Source organism: Lissotriton helveticus, chromosome 3_1 (assembly GCF_964261635.1).
Source record: "Lissotriton helveticus chromosome 3_1, aLisHel1.1, whole genome shotgun sequence".
Lineage (NCBI taxonomy): Eukaryota > Metazoa > Chordata > Amphibia > Caudata > Salamandridae > Lissotriton > Lissotriton helveticus.
The window spans coordinates 446,750,946-446,771,544 of record NC_136061.1 but is presented as its reverse complement, the minus strand read 5'-3'; the positions used below and the strand labels follow the sequence as shown (position 1 = coordinate 446,771,544).

Genomic DNA, 20,599 nt, shown 5'->3' with positions numbered 1-20,599 from the left:
GGTGTCGAAGGTACCGACAGATCTAATAGAACCAACATTGCTGACTGCCTGTAGTCCTGGGCGAGTTATGTTGTCGACTACTTCTACAAAGGAAATTATGGCGCTATAGCCAGTCCTAAAACCTGACTGTGAATGATCTAACAGTTGATGGCTTTCTTGATGGGTTTGACCAGTTACTCAAATACTTTTCCAAAGTAAGGATGTAAGGAAATCGGCCAATAGTTAATAGGCTCTTTAGGATCTGCCAACTGTTTTTTAAGGGTTGGCTTGACCCTGGCTGCTTTCCATCTAATTGGGACTGTCGCTAGATTTAAGGACATGTTAAAAAGGTCGGTAAGACCATTAAGGAGAGCATGGGAGAGACTTCAAATAATATAGGGTGGAACAGGATCGAATGGGGAACCGGATTTGGTTCTGAGGAGGGCTGTTCTAACATGTTCCTGAGTAAATTCAGTGAACTCTTCTAGAGGCACTGTGGCGGGTGTCTGCATGCAGTCTTCCTTGTGCGAGTCCACAGCCTTGTCAATTCCGTTAATGATATAGTTTTTTTTAGCTATCTTGAAATTATCTAAATAATGTGCATTGATGTGTTTGTACGCTAGTCTGTCCTCAGTACTTTTAGTTCTCCATTTACGTTCAGCTTTCCTGCAAGCTAGATAGACACTTTTTAGAGATTCAGTGAACCATGGTGACGCTTTAGTCTTGAGTTTGACTTTTGACATGGGTGCAATCATGTCACGGGCCTGTATGATTTGTCTTCTCAAAGACATGGGCTGCATGGTCAATATTCTCGGAGCCTGTCAGGAGAGGAGGACTAAAATAGGGGGAAAAGGCTGCAAGGCAGACTTTTCTCCACGGCTTGGTCCATTTCTGTTCAATGCTTGGATTGTCAAGGGTGGTAGCCGTTTGTAAAAGGAAATGTAGTAGGTATGGTCCGACCAGATCAGATGGATGGGAGATTTCACCACAGTGTTGGCTTAGTTTGTGAACAGGAGATCAAGGGTGTGGCTAGTCGAATGAGTGGGTCCAGTCACCTTCTGTACTAGTCCCAGTGTGTTTAGGTTGGTGATCAGTTGACTGGTGTCGGAAGAGTTCAGCATGGACATACAAATCTCCAATGAGAAGGATGTTGACTGCCGCTAACACGTGTGGGGCAATGATTTCAGTCAAACGGTTACTGAAATTAGTTTTTGGACCAGGAGGTCTTTAGACAAGGGAACATCTCCAAGTTCCCTTGTTCTGTTTTTCCATTCTAAAGATACATAGTTTAATCCAATCTGATGTAATGAGCATGATTGACCATATCGAAAGCAGCAGAAAGGTCTAGCATTATCAGAGGGGCTTTGCCTCCGGTATCCAGGGCCCCTCTGACTTCTTCAGAGGATTTAATAAGAGCTGATTCTGTACTATGGCCTCCTCTGCAGCCGTATTGAGTGGGATCTAAAAGTTGGTGATCGTGAATAAATGAAGCAGCTGAGTATTCCTATAGATGGGATCATGGATAATAAACTGCTGCTGCACTCTGCAGGGATCAATATATGTTTGGACCAATCGAAATCTTATTACAGGAAGTCAGAGATAAGTAGCAAGCCAGGTTTCCTTATTATACAGTTTCTGCAGGGATCAATACATGTATGACATTTTTTAGAATCCTATTCTAAAATCAATTAGTGGGAAAGGCATTTCCAAGCGTGCATCAAACTTAACACATGAGGTGCAGTGGCGTTATTCTTCTCAGTGCCTGGAGTTTTCACATTCACAGAGTTGGAAAGGTCCGAGTTCTATATTTCATAAGATTAATGGATGTTACTCCATGGTTTAGTAAAATGGCCATGGGAAATAGGTTTTTAATTAAAAAATCACACTGCAATGATTACTGCCGCCAATTGTTCTTTGGTGATATCAGTCTCCCTTGCTGATGCTGCATGACAACAAACATTTCCTACATACACAAAAACATGTTCTCCATTCTGAACTACTAACTTCTGAATTACTAGCTTCACAAAAGATCTATTCTTTTATATAAACTAATCTGTTTAATCAGAGGAACTACAATCTCCAACTTAAGTCCCTGGTGAAGCAGATTTAGGATTTCAAGTATTGGAAACTTACTGCCTTTTCAAGTCCTCGACACTGTTTAAATGTGCCCATGAAAAAACAAAGCTGTAGGCATTTGTGTGGGAGAAAGAAGTGGTAAAGAAACAAAACATGCAACAATCAAGGTGTGCAAACTCAGATTTCTCATATTGTGCCTCATTCCAATTCCCGCATCTCAGAATCAGTCAAAAATACTGAGCTGAGGAAATATCACACAATAAGGCATCCAAATTTCGCAGCTATGTATTGCTACATCAAATTACTGAGGGTCTTGTTAGGATGTCCTTAGTCTAATAAGCTATGCTGCATAAACTCTTGGAACAGAGTAGGGAGTGCATTCCATTTCTAGAGTGAACCACAAACACCTTCCAACCAGCCCTGTTTATATCCCTCGCTATCGTCTGTCGAAATCCGCCCTCCCGCCCCAGCCCCACTGCTCTTACCTGCACAGGCTGCGACTGCTTCCAACCTCATCTTATCTCTGTGAGCATCATTGCAAGTTGGGCACATTTACATTCAAAACTTAACTGCTTATCTATTTGTTTTCTGATATATGGCTCACTTGTGATGTCCCAGTACCTGTAAGAAGGCCTCCTGGAGAGAATTTCTCTGCGTTTCTGGGAGTCAGTGACACTGTCCACGGACTCCTGAGAATCTTCACTCTCTGCAATTGTGGAAATCTGTTTGCAAAGTAAACAATGAGAACATTATTAGTAAAATCAACACTTAAGCATTCATACCAAACTAAAAAAGGTGCACCTTTAAGTAAGTAACGCGCATTCTTAAGTTTAGTTTGACTAAAATAGTCTTTCAATTACCAGCAGCAACACACGTCTCTTGAGAAATTTGGACATGAAATGCGGAAAAAGCCAAGCCAGAGCGTTGTGTCACATATTTCCCCAATATACCTAATGCCATGGGAAAATTGCCTTGCAGTAGGGTTTGCTCCTCCCTCATACATGCTGTAGAATTGCCCAACTGCCAACTTCAATAAGAAAACAAGTTACTTACCTGTAACTGTAGTTCTCCAGTATTGGAAGCTTTCATAGATTCACATGCCTGAATTATTCCCCGTCCTCGAGACGGGAGTCTCCGGTACATAAAAAAGCAATGCATAGCAGTATAGCAAACTGAAAAGAGGCCTAGGGCCATTTTCCTTTTGCAACCCATAGCCTTTGTTATGTAAAAAAGGCCCAAATGTTTCCCTGAACCAATCAGCTGTCCTCACCTTTTAGAACACTCCTGAGAGAACCTCTTGCTCCTCAGATTTTCGCGCACTTGTGCATACTAAACACTTGCGCTGCCAAATCTAAGATGAGCCTCTCAGGGTAGGAGGGTGGGTGAATGTGAATCTATGAAAGCTTCCAATACTGTAGAACTACAGTTACAGGTAAGTAACTTGTTTTCTTACTCCAGTATTGGAACTTTCATAGATTCACATGCCTGAATTAGAATAGTGAGCAGTAACATCATAAAGCACATTTGTTCCTTGTATTCCAACCTCGTGCAACACAACTTGTGTATTATAAAGCTTAGTACAGTATCATAAATGTGACTTTGTAAACAAGACAAAATAGGATGGAGGGATGCAAAAAAGGCTCACCGTCACTGGATGATGTTTCTCAGCACCGCTTCTCCCACCGCCGCTTCCGTCTCTGCGGCTGCTTCCAAGCAATAGTGTTTGGTAAATGAGTGCGTAGATGCCCAGGTCGCTGCTCTGCAGATTTCCTGTATAGGCACTCCTGCAAATAACGCCGTGGACGTGGTCACTGCTCTCGTCGAATGGGCACAAACTCGTGAGTTCAGAGGCTTTCCAGCAGCATGATGACAGTAAACAATTGCACTGGAAATCCATCTGGCAATTCCACATTTTGATATAGGAAAACATTTCCTGGGTGCACTGAAGGCGACAAATAGCTGTGAATATTTCGAAAACCTTTGGTTTCTTTAAGATAGAACTTGAGACATCTCTGAACGTCTAATGAATGTAAGACTCTTTCTGCCGCTGTTGTTGGTTGAGGAAAGAATCGTTTCAACATCAATGGCCCGTTCAAATGGAAATCACTAGGCACCTTAGGAATACATTTTGGATTAGTCCTCAGAATCATTCTGTCCTCTTTGAACTGCAAAAAAGGGTCTCAAATTGTGAGAGCTTGAAGTTCTCCTACCCTTCTAGCTGAAGTTAGAGCGAGGAGAAGAGCCACTTTCCAAGATAAAAATCTAAGGTCCGCTCTGTGTATGGGTTCGAAAGGTGGTTTCATCAATTGAGACAATACCATGTTGAGATTCCAGAGCGGTGGCGGAGGATTTATTGGAGGGAAAACCCTGAATAATCCCTTCATAAACTGCTTGATGATCCTGGCTGACCATAAGGAAGGGCGTGATGCAGATCTCCTGTATTGGGATATTGCAGCTAAATGCAATTTTAAAGAAGCGTGAGCTAATCCAGACTTTGCTAACAGCAAGATGTATGGGATGATTTCATCAGGTGCCTCCGTCAGAGGATGGGCACCATTCCGTTGACACCAGAGACAAAACCTCTTCCACTTCATCGTGTAGGATTTGTTTGTGTTCTCGCTGCCCTAGCCTTCGATAGGATGTTTCCGCACTCCTGTGAAATATTCAGATGTTGTAACTCACAGTGCTCAGGAGAAATGCTGCTAAGTGCAAGGATTTCGGGTCCGGATGGAGCACTTGTCCCTGGGACATTGTCAGGAGTGATGGTATCGGCTGGAGGCGAATAGGTTGTGCTTCTGACAGCAGCAGCAGCTCCGCGAACCAGTGCTGTCTGGGCCACCAAGCGGCTATCAGGATCAGCCTGCACGGTTCCTTCTTTATTTTCCTGAGGACCTTTGGCAGAAGGGGAATCGGGGGAAAAGCGTAGCCAAAGACGTCGAACCATGCCATCGAAAACGCATTCCCCCAGGATCCCCCCTGTGGACGCCAGCTTGCGAAGAAACTGCATTTCTTGTTCTCCCTTGTGGAGAAGAGGTCCACCATTGGTTTGCCCCATGCTCAAAAAAGCTGTCCAGGATTCCCTGGTACAACTCCCACTCGTGGCAAGAAGTTTTGAGCCTGCTGAGAGTATTTGCTTTGGTGTTCTGATTCCCTGGTAGGTTTCCTGCAGACATGGATATTCCTTGTTGTAGAACCCATTTCCATATGTTCTGCGTTTCTTGAGAAAGGGAGAGAGATCTTGTGCCTCCCTGCTTGTTTAAGTAGTGCATCGCAGTCGTGTTGTCCTTTCTTATCAACACGGACGAACCTTTGATCCGTGGCAGGAAAGCCAGCAATGCGAGGCGCACTGCCCTTAGCTCCAGCAAGTTTATGTGTAGTTGTTCTTCCAACTTCCATCGACCACTGACCTGCAGGTCCTGCAGAAATGCCCCCCATCCTTCCAGGGACGCATCTGTAGTTACTACCAATGGGGCTGCAGCCGTGAGAAATGAGAGTCCTTGAGAGAAGTTTTGCTGTTGTGTCCACCACGCTGCTGCCTGTAGCATGACCGGTGTCACTCGCACCACATCCTCGAAGGATCCCTGTGCTTGAAGTTATTGGAGGTCGAGCTGTTCTTGTAACTGCCGCATTCTTAACCTGCAGTGAGGCACGAGGGGAATACAAGATTACATTATCCCCAGCAATGATTTGTATCTGCGTACTGAAAGATACTTTCTTTTTAGAAATCTCTGGAAGTGGGACACTATTTTCTGTTGTCTTTCCATGGAGGGGGACGCTTTGTTTTTCTCCGTGTCTAAGATTGCTCCCAGAAAAGTTATCGGTTTCTTTGGTTGAAGGGATGATTTTTTTCTCGTGCAGTCAATCCAAGTTTGGTGAACAAGTCTATGCACGCCTCCGTGGACGCTCTGTTTAGTGCTTCTCTTGGTGCCTTGACTAACCAGTCGTCCAGGTGAGGAAAAACTTGATGTTTTTGTTTCCTTAAAACAGCCGCCACTGGAGCCAGGCATTTAGTTAACACTCTTGGGGCTGATTTGAGGCCAAAAGGCAGTACCTTGAATTAGTTATGTTCCACAGCCACCATGAAACGAAGGTACTGCCTGTGTGCAGGATGGATTGGGACGTGAAAGTACGAGTCTTGTAAGTCCAAGGTGGTCATATGATCCCCCGGGTTTAAAAGTAGAAGAATGTCCTGTAGAGAAATCATCCGGAAGGACTGTTTTTTGAGATAGGTATTCAGGGATCTGAGATCCAGTATAGGACGCCATTGTAGGATGTTTTTCCTGACTAGAAAAAAATCGGGAGTAAAATCCTTCTCCTTTTTGAGAATTCGGTACCGGTTCTATTGCACCCTTTCGGAGCATTGTCTGAATCTCCTTCTGGATTTGATGCAAATGATTGACCTTGTGATGCATCGGTGGCGTCCGAGGGGGTGTCTGAAGAAATTCTAGAGTGTGGCCGAATCGAATAATGTTGAGGACCCAACGGTCCGTGGTTAATATTTGCCAACTGTGAAGAAAACTGGAAATCGTTCCACCCAGGGGAACATACGATCTCAGTGTTTCCGGTGTGATCAGCATTCGCAGGTTGTCATTGTCGTCGGCCGTCCTTACCCTGACGACCTCCTCTACCTCTTGGAGCAGATTTGGAATAACCTCCTGATTGTCGCTGTGTGTACTGCGGACAGTAGGGTTGAGAAGTGGAGGTATAAGAAGAATATCTCCCTTGCGGATATCCTCCTCTGTATGATGCTTGGCCCTACCCTTAGAGCCACGAAAAGGGACCTTTCTGTATTGCAGAGTTCCCAAAGCTTTGGCAGTATCAGTGTCTTTCTTGATACTCTGCAACGCGTCATCCACGTGCTTGCCGAATAAGTCTTCGCCGTTGAAAGGAAGATCCACGATTTTATTTTGGACCTCCGGTCTGAATGCTGTAACCCTTAACCACCCTTGCCTGCGTAGCACCGCCGCTCCTCATAGAGACCTGAAAGCTGTAGTCGCTATATCCATAGCGCTGTCTATGATTTCTGCCGAAGTCCTTTCCCCCTCCAAAAGGATCTTTCTGGCTTCTTGCTTCTCCGCATCCGGCACATGGTCAATATAAGGTGACATGTCGCACCACATTTGCCTGTCGTACCTTCCCAGGATGGCTAGAGCATGTGCGGCCTTTACTAACAGAGCTGACATAGAGGAAAATCTCTTCACTGCGAATCCGGTTTGGGGTGATGCTGGAGCATTTGCCGGCGCTTTATACTTTTGTCTAATCTCGCGAGTACTGGGCTCACTGTAGCTGGTGATTCCATCACCTTTAGGCCTTCCTTCCAAATATGACTCACAATCGGCAAAGATCGAACCAATTTGCGATAGGCTTCTTTAAAGTCATATAAAAAGCATTCAGCTTACCCTCCGACATGGAAAGCGATAATCTTTTAGTGGCCCTTTCCATCAGGTTATGAAACCCCCCAATGTCCTCTGGTGGGGAATCCACGGGTTTCGGTGAAGGGGACGCCGGTGAAGGAATGAGGTAATCGTCCGACTCCTTGCTAGGATCCGTAATCTCCCCATCCTCATGTTCCTCATCAGTAGTGTCGGGATCACGGTGAGGTCTCGATGGCGGAGACTTAGGCAAAGGCTTCGGCAAGATCTCTCGTCTGCGCACCGGCGTACCCGGTACAGAGCGTGGCCGAGGTGTAACGTCAGGGATTTCCTTATTGAGGTGTAGGATATCTTCTTCTATAAACTTCCATCATGGATTGAAGATCTCTCAACAACAAAGAGGGCACACTTGTCATCTCTTCTCGTTGTTCCTGGTGGTGGTGTTGGGGATGACTCTGAAAAGCCTCATACTCATCTTGTGAGTCTTCTTCCTGGTTCTTAACCTTTAGTTGAGATGGGCTGTTAGCGAATCCGAAAGGACCACCATCATCCTCTTCCTCCGAATCATTCTCCTCCAGAAGGTGAGAAGGAACCAATGGTGATACCTTACATGGCGACGTAACTTCTGGCGTTATTGTTCTTTTCCAGCCCAAAAAACGTTTCTCCGGTGTTTTTTCTGTCGGACAAGCCCGTTGACACGATCGTCGTCGACAAAATCATATCCGTCGACGCTATTGTAGACGTTGTCGTCACCGTCGTCCCCATGGTCGATGTCGTCGTCGACGATCCCGTCGTCGACATGGTCGCCGCTGCCTTCGTCGACGAAGGGCTCGTCGTCGATTTCGTCGTCGACGGCGGAAGCGTCGACTGCAATACAGCCTTTACTTCCGTTTTAGTCAACGACGATGGTGTTTTCGTCCACGATGATGTTCTCCTCGTCGACAACGCAGATTTTTTCACCTCAGAAGGTGTAGAAAAATATTTTTTTAATGGTCATTTTAACCTTCGGAGGAGATTTCGATGGCTCTGATGAAGTCTTCTTACCCTGTTTCTCCTCTGAAGCATGACCCTTCTTCTCCTTAGACTTTCCTGAAGGAGATTTTGAGGGACTGCGACCCGAAGACCCTGGTGTGGTCTTTTTAGTGTTTTTATCAGGCCTCTCACCTGAGGTATGAGCCTGTGGAGATCTGTTCCTCTTTTGAGATCCCCTGGATGATGTTGACTCCTCCTCACTCTCACTTGAGAGGATCTCCTTCCTGGCCTTTACCTTCTGGAGCCAGAGTATAAGCCTTCCTTCACGATCTCTCAAGGTCTTATTGGAGAAAGTGCGACAAATCTTACACTCCTTCGCCTGATGATCTGGGTAAAGGCAATTTATACAGTCTTCATGAGCATCATCTGTATAAAACCTTTTCTTAGAGCAGGTGGCACAAGCTCTAAATAAGCTTTTCTTCTCCTTGTCAGCCATGGTAGAAGAAATAGAGAAGTTTCCTAAAACTCAATCTAGAAAAAGGGAACTCCCAAATTCCAGTCAAAGAGTATAAAATGAAGATTTTGAGCAGAGCTCAAAGTAGACTCCCTAGCACAACGTGCGGTAGAAAATCTGAGGAGCAAGAGGTTCTCTCAGGAGTGTTCTATAGGGTGAGGACAGCTGATTGGTTCAGGGAAAAGTTTGGGCCTTTTTTTACATAACGAAGGCTATGGGTTGCAAAAGGAAAATGGGCCTAGGCCTCTTTTCAGTTTGCTATACTGCTATGCATTGCTTTTTTATGTACAGGAGACTCCCGTCTCGACGACGGGGAATAATTCAGGCATGTGAATATATGAAAGTTCCAATACTGGAGTAAGCAATTTCACCACTGAGCAAGAAAATAAATATAAAAGAACACATTTAGCTAGGAGGAAGGGGTGAGAGTGCATGAAACATGTTATGAAACACCGATTAATATCGCCCTGGGTAAGTTGAAAATGTGCTGGGTGCAAAACATTAGGCAGATGGATGAAACCAACTGGGAGGGAGTTACCAGTTATCCCAGAGACACTGCTAGCCTATCTGGATTTTTACTTGTACAGCTGAAGATTTTCCACTACATTTACTACTCACATTACCCAATGGCAAGTAGCAATGCATGTGTGAAGGGATGTGGGCAAGAAAGTACATTCTTCCACACTATCAAGCAATGGTTCTTAGCAAAGATCTTTTGGGACAAGATATAAACCACAACCTTGGAATTCCCATGGACTTAACCATGAATATATGATTACTGGGAATCTGGAATGATGACCCCAAGGAATCCTCAGAGAAGCAAGAGAAGACATTGTCAAGTTGTGGGGAAGAAAACAAGTTACTTACCTGTAACTTTGGTTCCCCAGTATTGGTAACTTTCATAGATTCCCATGCTTTGTATCATTCCCCGTAGTCGGAATGGGAGCCTCGGTAGTATCACAACATAGAAAAAAGAGAAAAATAGGCCTAGGCCTCATCTCATTTTGTATCCTATCACCCTCTTTTTGTAAAAGAGACCAAACTTTTGTCAGGACCAATCAGAGCAGCCTCACCCCATAGAACCTTCCTGAGAGAGCTCAGAGCCTCAGATTTTCGTAGCCGTTGTGCAAACCGCCACTATCTCTTGTAAAAGACTGAGCTTTCCCAGGGGAGGAGGGTGGGCACATGGGAATCTATGAAAGTTACCAATGCTGGGGAACCAAAGTTACAGGTATGTAACTTGTTTTCTTGCCCCAGTATTGGAACTTTCATAGATTCCCATGCTTTGTATCTGAGTAGCTAGCAGTAAATCACAAAGACACTTTTGTAGATACATGGCACCACATAACCATATAGCAATACTTATAGCATAGCAGAACAATAAACAAAATGTGCTCACCAGGATGGAGGGATTGTAGGGAAAGCTCACCTCTCAATGAAAAAGATTTCGCAGAACTGCTTGACCAACAGCCGCGTCGTCTCGTCCTGCAGACTCCAGGCAGTAGTGTTTCGTGAAGGTATGAGTACTGCTCCACGTTGCTGCCCTGCATATGTCCTTAATGGCGACTCCAGAGAAGAGAGCCACAGACGATGCCACAGACCTTGTGGAATGTGCACAGACTTTTCTGTCCAGTGGCTTGCCCGCCTCCTGATGGCAGAATTGAATCGCACTGGAGATCCAGCGGGAAATGCCACTCTTTGCCAAAGGAAACCCCTTCCGTGGTGCGCTGTAGGACACAAACAACTGGGATGATTTCCGAAAGGGTCGTGTGCGCTCTAAGTAGAATTTCAAGCATCTCTGAACGTCCAAAGAATGTAATGTGCGTTCCACAGGCGTAGAAGGGCGCGGAAAGAAAGACTTTAAAATCAAAGGTTCATTCAAGTGGAACTCAGACGGCACCTTCGGAATAAACTTCGGATTGGTGCGAAGAATAAGAACATCCTTTTTGAATTGAAGGAATGGATGCACTATGGAGAGGGCTTGAAGCTCACTAACTCTTCTCGCTGATGTCAGAGCTAAGAGGAGGGCAAGTTTCCAAGACAGGAACTTCAAGTCCGCCTTGTGCACAGGCTCAAACGGAGCTTTCATGAGTTGAGCCAGGACAAGATTGAGCTGCCAAACTGGTGGAGGAGGTCGAACTGGAGGATACATCCGGAACAAGCCTTTTAAGAATTGTTTAACAATCCTAGAGGACCATAAGGAAGGGCCTGAAGAACTACGCCGAAACCTTGAAATGGCTGCAAGATGTACCTTCACAGACGAATGCGGCAACCCAGATTTAGCCAATGATAGTATATATGGCAATAGTTGATGAGGCAGAGACTTGTAAGGATGGAGACCTTGTCTTTGACACCATAGGCAGAACCTCTTCCATTTTGCCTTGTAAGTTTCATTAGTGCTCGGTGCTCGAGCCTGTGACAAAACTTCTCTACATTCCTGGGAGAGATTCAGATGATGGAACTCTCTGTGTTCAGGAACCACGCTGTCAAGTGTAGCGATTTCGGATCCGGATGGTAAACCTGTCCTTGATTCCTTGACAACAGGGACGGAATTGGTTGAAAGCGAATTGGAGGAGCCTGGGAGAGCCGCAGGAGTTCTGTGTACCAAAATAGCCGAGGCCGCGCTGGTGCAATGAGAATCATCTTGCATGGTTCCGCCTTCATTTTCCTGAGTACTCGAGGAATGAGGGGAATTGGAGGAAAAGCGTAAAAGAATGCGCTGTACCAGGCCATCGAAAGGGCGTTCCCCAGGGATCCCTGATGGTGAACTTTGCTTGCGTAAAACCGGCATTTGGCGTTCACCGGAGAGACAAAAAGGTCGATGGTTGGTGTCCCCCAAACCGAGAACACACTCTCCATAATGGACTGATTAAATTCCCATTCGTGAGTCACCTCTGTCTGGCGACTCAGGGCACCGCCTTGACATTGAGCGAACCTGCCAGGTGTTCGGCTCTCAGACTGATGCTGTGAAGAATCACATAATCCCAGATCTTCTGAGCTTCTGTGGACAGAGTTTGCGACCTCGTTCCCCCTTGCTTGTTGACGTAGTGCATGGTCGTCGTATTGTCTGTCCGTACCAGCACTGTATGGTTGCGAACTCTGGGAAGGAAAGCCTGCAAGGCCAACCGAATGGCCGTCAGCTCCAAAAAATTGATATGGCACTGGCGCTGCTCTGGACTCCAAGCTTGACTTGAGCTCTCGTAGCACTGCTCCCCAGCCTTCCAAAGAGGCATCCGTGGTCATGATCAGGGGGGATGGTGAAATTCTGAACGTCAGACCGTGTGCGATATTGTACTAGCCACCATTCGCATGCCCTTCTCATTGCTGATGTCACCAACACCTTGTCGTTGAAAGATCTCTCTGCTTGGCACCATTGTTTGTTTAGTTCTTCCTGCAGAGGACGCATTCGCAGCCTGCAATGCGGTATTAATGGTATGCAGGATGACATCGACCCGAGAAGGGACTTGTATTGACGGACTGAAAGGCATTTCTTGTGGAACAGTTGGCGAGCTGATACGATCAACTTTTGTTGACGCTCCTCCGAAGGACGAGCCGTGCATTGCTTTGTGTCCAAAATGGCCCCCAGGAATTTTGTGGATCTGGAGGGTTGCAGAACTGACTTGTGTTTGTTTAGCTGAAGGCCCAGGTGACTGAACAACTGGATGCAAGTTGAAACGGCTTGAGAAGTTTCCTTAAAAGATGGAGCCTTGACGAGCCAGTCGTCCAAGTAAGGGAAAACTTGCAGGGATTGTTTTCGTAGAAAAGCCGCTACTGGTGCTAACACTTTGGTGAATACCCGTGGTGTAGACCGAAGGCCAAACGGAAGCACCTTGAATTGGAAATGGCTCTTGCCCACTGTGAAGCGCAGATATTGTCTGTGAGCTGGGTGTATCGGTATGTGGAAATACGCATCTTCTAAATCCAGAGCCGACAAATAGTCGCCAGGGTTCAAAAGAGGAAGAATTTCTTGGAGAGTGACCATCCTGAAAGAGAGTTTGATGAGATAAGTGTTGAGCTCTCGTAGGTCTAGTATGGGGCGCCAAGTCTCTGCCGTCTTCCGCACCAGGAAGAACCTGGAATAAAAACCTCTGGCCCTCTGAGAGAGAGGTACCGGTTCTATTGCCCCCTTGAGGAACAATTGATGGGCTTCGAGATGGAGCAGTCCCAGATGTTTTGTGCGGATGGCGCCCGGAGCTCTTGTTGGAGGAAGATCTTGGAATTCCAACGTATGGCCACTCTCTACAATATTCAGGACCCACTGGTCCGATGTTATACACTTCCAGCTGTTCAGACAAAATGATATCCTGCCCCCCACTGATGTGACTGGGAGGGTAGGAACAGTAGGTAGAGCCAGGAGGCCGCTATTGCCGCTTGGCGTTGTCACGTCCCTGACGGTTCCGACGGCCTCGCGGAGGTTGGCGAGAGTAAGACGCCGATTGTCCCTGCCGTTGATTTGAGTATTGGGTCTTATAAGACTGCGAAGATTGCGAGGAATATCTCTGTTGGGTGTTGCCTCTATACGAAGAGAAACCTCTGCCACGAGCGCCTTTAAATGGGACCTTACGGTAGTTGAGTGATCCCAAGGACTTCGCCGTGTCTGTATCCTTTTTTATATTTTGCAGGGCATCATCAACATGCTTACCGAAAAGCATCTCTCCATCAAATGGGAGATCCAGGATCTTATTTTGGACCGCCTGACGAAACCAGGTGGCTCTCAACCAGCCCTGGCGACGTAGCACCGCTGACCCTGCTAAGGCCCGAAAAGCCGTGGAAGCTATATCCATAGCACAGTCGATAACTTCAGAGGAGGATTTCTCTCCCTCCATCAGCACTCTCTTGGCCTCATCCCTTGTGGAGTCTGGTAGTTGTTCCACAAACGGTTCCATGTCACACCACATCTGGCGATCGTATCTGCCTAGAATGGCGAGAGCATTTGCTGCTCTAACAAGCAAGCTGGCCATGGAAGAAAACCTCTTCCCCACGCTATCCAGGCGCCTACCGTCCTTGTCCGGAGGCGTAGTCAAAGGTGTTGACGGGTTTTTGGACTTGCTTTGGGCGGCCTGTGAGATCACCGAATCAGACTTCGGCTGTCCAAGAAGGCAAGCCGGACTGCCTTCTGGGGCCTTATACTTCTTTTCCAGTCTGGGGAGAACCGGAATAACAGTGGCTGGATTTTGCATGATCTTCATACCTTCCTCCCACACATGTTCAATTATGGGGATGGACTTGACAGATCTTCTTTATTGTTCCTTGAAGTCATAGAGGAAACATTCAGACTCTTCATTCGTAATCGGCAGTCCAAACCTCTTTGACGCTCCCTCCATCAGGCTATGGAACCCCCCTATATCAACTGGAGGGGAGATAGAAGTATCACGACCAGTGGCGTCTGGATCTTGTAGCCCACGGTCACCCTGATCCAAGTCTGGGTCCTGCAATGGATCAGTCAAGGGATCCACCTGTACAGCCTCATTGTCCGAAGAGGTATCCTGCTGGACAGTATTGGCTGGTTCGGGATCCGGTGTCCGGGAACGGACCATAGGTATTACCGGTGGTGGAGTGAGGGGCACCACTGGCAAAGGAGGCAGACCGATAGCTGGCTGTGCTTGTGACAACACCTGAGGTATAGGTTGCGCAGACTAAATTGAAGGTTCAGAAGGAAACCTGTTTCGATAGTCCTGCAGCATCATCTGTAGATCAGAGATGAGAGAGGCGGGCATGGCCACTATGTCCTGCCCTAAACCAGGCGGACGTCGCTCTTGTGGAACATAGTGATGCAACTGTTGGCCACCTGTATGCTCGTAATATTCCTCCTTGTCCGTCTCATGCAATTTTACATTCAAGTCTGACGGACTGTAGGCATCCCCATAATGGCCACTCTCATCCTCATCCTCCTCCGACTCAGTCGTCGACGGTATTGTCGATGGTACAGCGGCCTTCGTCGACGAAATCTTGGTCGTCGACGGAATGATCGTCGACGGTTTCGTAGACGAACTCGTCGTCATCACCATCAGCGTCGACGTCGAAGTTGTCGTTGTCGTCAACGTAGTTTTTGTCGTCGACGAGGCCGTCGACAGCACCTTACCGGAGCTCATCGTCGTCGAAGAAGCAATCGTCGACGAACCGGGAACCTTGAATGACGACGAAGTCATCGACGTGGAGATCGCTACCGACGACGAGCCCGTCGACGGAGCCAAGGAAACAGCGGGAATTTTCACAGAAGCAATCGGCGTCGACGTACCTGATGTTTTCGTCGTCGACGGACGCTGTTTTTTCTCCGGCCCGGTTCCTGGAGTGACAGAAGAGTATTTGTCACCGTTTTTTTCCTTTTTGGACGGAGGAGAAGTGATAGTAACCTCCTTTTTGTCCTTTGAGGCTGTAACCAATCCAGCAGCCTGTCCCTGCCTCTCCTTTTCACTTCCGTGAGGAGATTGAAGGGGACCAGCCCTCTCAGACCTGTCAGAGATCTTATGAGGGGCCTTAAGAGGGGGATCAGCTGAAGAAGAACCAGGGGGAGACCTACCCCTCTTCCTGGATCTGTGAGAGGACGCTAAAGATGTTGAATCCTCTACATCTGATGAGAGCACCTCCTTCCGAGTCTTCATCTTTTGAAGCCAGGTCAAAAGCCGACCCTCTCTGTCACGAAGTGTCTTGGTAGAGACGGTTCTACAAATTTTGCAGTCTGTGGCCTTGTGGTCAGGGTATAAGCAATAAATACAGTTTTCATGCTTATCTTCCACAAAAAGTCGTTTTTTCCCACAAGAGGCACAGGACCTGAATAAGGCCTTCTTCTCCTTGTCAGACATGTCTTGATTTCAGTAGAAAAATTGAAGAAATAACCAGTAAGATTGAGAAAACTGAGCAGAGCTCAGTGGAGACTCCCTAGCACAACGTGCGGTAGAAAAATCTGTGGCTCTGAGCTCTCTCAGGAAGGTTCTATGGGGTGAGGCTGCTCTGATTGGTCCTGACAAAAGTTTGGTCTCTTTTACAAAAAGAGGGTGATAGGATACAAAATGAGATGAGGCCTAGGCCTATTTTTCTCTTTTGTTTCTATGGTTGTGATACTACAGAGGCTCCCATTCCGACGACGGGGAATGATACAAAGCATGGGAATCTATGAAAGTTCCAATACTGGTGTCAGGTTCTGAAACATGGCATAATGCGCCTGCCTAGCATTGGGACTACTAGTCCCAGATGCCTTAGCAACAAGGGGGCGGGACCTATATAGGATCTGTGGCAACGGAAGTCGGGTTGCATCGGATTGTGTTTTTGTTCCTTGTTGTGAGCGGAGCGGTTGCCCGTTGTACTTGAGAACCGTGGTGCTTCGCTGTAATCGTGCGAAGACACGGACTACTGTTCAGGACCCGTATCGGGGTCGGACCGGGATCTGGTCGGAGAGGCGTAACGGCTGTTGCGTCTGGGAGTTGCTGTGGTGCTTCGCTGGGTAACGTTCGCGAAGACACAGCCCCCCAACGTATCCTGGGTCATTGAGAGTCACGCGTCGGCTGATGCGTGAAGGAGAACGCTGTGGTGCATCGCGGCACCGTTTGGGACGCCATTAGTGGTATTGGAAACTTTGAGCTCACGGCGGAACGAACAGCTGGTTTCCCGTTGAGACGCTGTGGTGCTTCGCTAGTCCTTGCGCGAAGACACAGGCTCCGGGTGGACTTTGGTTACAGAGAGAAGATCTCTCATGGAGTAGTGTTTTGGAACAACGGGGAGCGCTCACCTTGTACGGAGGAGCCCTGTGTATAGTTGACTCCAGTAGGTGAGCAGGTTCCCTTCTCCTGGAGCCTTCTCGGTTCTTTCATTTCATTTCCTTTTCTTTCTTTTGTTTTTGGACTTTGGTTTGCCAATTACAGGAACTGGTGTAGGCGTCTGTGACACTAACAGAACAGGGGGTGTTTGGATTGGTGTTTGCTAAAGACTAAGGATTCGTAATTTCCTGATGGCTTTCTTTGATGTCCTCAGAGAGTGTGTCACTGGTAGGTGCTTAGAACAGTTTGCTGCGTATGAATGTCCTCGAGGAGAGATAGGGGGAGTAACAGTGTGTTCATGTTCATCTAGGAATACTCCGGGGGCGTCACGCAGGAGGAGAGCATCAGGGAGATCCTACCCACGAGTCCTCTTAGCACGGTAGGAGTACGATCGACTCTTTTATTAGAGGTAGCTAGGTGCCCGGAAGTGGTATTAACGGGTTCTTTCTTTGTTTTTCAGATTGGTGATCCCCCCCTGGCCGCACCATCCCGCCCCTTAACATTTTCCCTCGCCAGCTCACCTTTAAGCTTGGGGTATATAAGAAAACCTAGCTTGGGGAGATCTGGAGGAGGACCCATTGAGCATCGCCCGGATCCTGAAGAGCGTGGGAATCTGACAGAATCCGATGCCCACGAATTACTGCTTTTCCTGGTCCGGGTGATATCTCAATCATGGCATCTTTAGATGATGTGCTGCAAGCGTTGGTACTTGTGCAGCAGGAACTGGCGGATTCCAAGGCGGAGACCGCGGCCTTGAGGGAAAGGATGGATAGGCAGGCGCGTAACCCCTTTGACGCTTCGTCGTCTAAACCTCATATACATGTAACGGTGCCCCCGCCATTCCCGTTGGCCACCCCGGAGAGGTATTCTGGGGACCCCCACAAAATTCAGGCTTTTCTTACGCAGATAGCCTTACATTTTTCGTGTAGACCTGCGTCTTTTCCCACTAACGTCTCTAGGGTCGCTTTTGCGATCTCTTATCTCACAGGGGACGCGGCCGATTGGGCTGTTCCATTGGTCCGCATCGATGACCCTCTACTGTCTATTTGGGATGACTTTAGGAAGGAGTTTGAGAGGGTGTTCGATCGGCGGGCAACCACTCAGCGCGGATAAGGAATTATTGGAGCGAAGGCAGGGAAAAAGGGACCCAGTGGCTTATATGACGGCGTTCAACTGTCTAGTAGCGGAGACCGCCTGGCTGGAGGAAAAACGGATGTCTTTATACTATCAGGGGCTATGCGATGAGATGAGATGAAGGACGTTCTGGCGCAAATCGATCCCCAACCCGTCACCTGTATCGATCTTTTTAACCTCACGCTCAGATTGGATCATCGGACGTCTGCTAGACATGGGGGAGGTCGGAGGGGGGATAGGCCCTCCCCAGTAAAAGAACTAGATACCCGGTCGCAGGTTGCCTCCAAGGAGGCGGGTCCCGAACCAATGGACATAGGGGCTGTTAGAGCACCCTTATCTAGGGCAGAAAGGGAGAGCCGTCGTGTCCAGGGTTTATGCCTCTACTGCGGCAATAAAAAAGGGCACTATGTCCGTGATTGTCCGGGCCAGCCCAAGAGGAGAAATACCTATTTCCCGGGGAAAAAGGTGGCTGTGAGTGTGGTGGGAGACACCGAAGAGAAGCACCTGTCCTCCAATGAGAGAAAGGAGGAGGCGCAGATACCCTCCGTGGCTATAGCGGAGCATAAGAATTCCGAAGCGCATATCATAGTGGACATGCTTTTAGCGGTGCGACAAACCAAATATCCTGTCCGGTCCATGATAGACTCAGGAGCCACTGGGAATTTCGTCGACCAGGGGTTGGTACAGCGATTAGGGCTGACACGAGTGCGTAGCAAAATACCCGAACCAGTGTTGGCTGTGGACGGTACTCCTCTAAAGTCGGGTCCCATAATCGAGCATACTGAGGAGTTGGAATTAACCTGTCCTGGAACATCACAAGATCATGTGGAGCTTATAGTTCTCAATATCATAGAAGCTCCCCAGTACGAGATTATATTGGGTATGCCATGGTTGTGGCGACACAGCCCCACTGTGGATTGGCGACAAAAAAGTATACGCTTCCAGTCCCGGGAGTGTTGCAACAATGCATGCAGGAGAATATTTCCAGCGCTCTGACTCTTGCCCTGGTTCATCAGGTGGCCACGGCAGCAGAAAAGGAGGTTGAATTACCTAGGGAGTACGCAGCATATCAGGCGGTGGTCAGCGAGGCGGAGTCACTACCCCCGCATCGCGAGTATGACTGCCAGATCGACCTGGTAGATGGCGCGGCCATACCTTCCTGTAGGGTTTACGCGCTTTCTGAAACTGAGAACAAACATCTGCGTGACTATTTGGACCACTACAGCGCCTTAGGGTTCATTCGCCCTTCTCGCTCCCCTCCCGCCTCTCCACTTTTCTTTACGGCCAAGGCTAATGGGGACTTGAGAGCCTGTATTGACTATCGCGTCCTGAATAAGAACACGGTAAGAAACAGGTATCCGCTTCCGCTCATCCCCGTGTTGTTGGACCAGGTGCGCGAGGCTACGATCTCTACTCGCCTCGATTTACGAGGAGCATACCACCTGGTTCGCATACGGCAGGGAGATGAGTGGAAGACGGCGTTCAAGACGCGATATGGCTTGTACGAGTATCTAGTCATGCCGTTCGAGCTGTGTAATGCCCCTGCGGCGTTTCAATACTTCCTAGATGATGTCTTGAAGGACTATTTGGATCGCATAGCGGTCGTATACATAGATGACATTCTCATCTATTCAGCTTCTCCAGCTCAGCACGCTCAACACGTATGTATGATCTTGCAACGCTTACAAGAAAACCATCTATATTGTAAGATAAGCAAATGTGAGTTCAGCGTAAGGCAGGTGGAATTCCTGGGAGTGATATTGAGTCCTCAGGGGTTTAGCATGGCGGACAGAAAGGTGGCCGCGGTGCAGGAATGGCCGACGCCTAACAACGTGAGAGAGGTGGAACGGTTCCTCGGTTTCGCTAATTTCTATAGGCGTTTCATCACCCACTTTTCTCAGTTGGCAACCCCCATCACTAGGCTTCTGATAAAAGGGGTTCCCTTTGGGTGGAGCCCAGAGACAACCAAGGCCTCTGTACAGCTTAAAGAGGCGTTCTGCTCAGCACCCGTTTTACGCCATCCTCAGGTCGATATCCCTTTCGTCGTGGAGGCCGACACCTCAGATCTGGCTATTGGAGCAATACTGTCCCAACGAGATCGGGAGACAGGCCACTTGCATCCAGTGGCCTTCTTATCCAAAAAACTGAACCCAGCAGAGGTCAACTACACGGTGGCAGAAAAGGAGCTCTTGGCGAGCAAGCGAGCCTTCCAGGAATGGAGACATTACCTGTGGGGGGCTCAACATCCTGTCACTGAGTACACGGACCACCGCAATCTGCAGTTTATTAAAACCGCTCGGCACTTATCGCAGAGGCAGATGCGGTGGACTCTGTCCTTTGCAGAATACAACTTTGTAATAACATTCCGTCCAGGCATTGACAATCGGAAGGCAGATTCGCTGTCCAGACTTAACGAGGGGGACGTTATGAGTATCGTTGCTCCTGAGGCCATTATACCCCCGAAAAAGGTGGTATGTGGGGTTACGGTGGATGGCTTTCTGGAGCAGGTTAAAAACCACAGGACCCTCGTTCAATGGCAGGAATGGGTCAGGAAAGATCCACGTCGCTCCTTACAGCACGGGGTGCCTTTGTTTTGCAATCGACTGTATGTACCGCAGCATGAGTGTCGCCAGAAAGCATTTAACTGGTGCCACAATGCAGTATTGGCCAGACATCCTGGATATACGAAGACGCTGTCATCTTTGCAACGGTCCTTCTGGTGGGAAAACATGGCTGGCTATGTGAAAACCTGGGTTTCCCAATGTGACACGTGTGCTCGTGCCAAGGGGGAGACCAGT

At 47.9% G+C, this 20,599-nt stretch overlaps 1 protein-coding gene across 3 annotated transcripts in view; it reads right to left on the bottom strand.

Annotated features, from left to right (window-relative positions):
* The window catches only part of CREB1 (cAMP responsive element binding protein 1), a 398,463-nt gene that overhangs the window by 164,499 nt on the left and 213,365 nt on the right, over positions 1-20,599 (bottom strand). For all 3 annotated transcript variants that reach the window (XM_078680315.1, XM_078680314.1, XM_078680313.1), the window contains one exon: positions 2,677-2,777. In XM_078680315.1, coding sequence (XP_078536441.1) covers positions 2,677-2,777 — 101 coding nt within the window. The remainder of the gene's footprint in view (positions 1-2,676; positions 2,778-20,599) is intronic.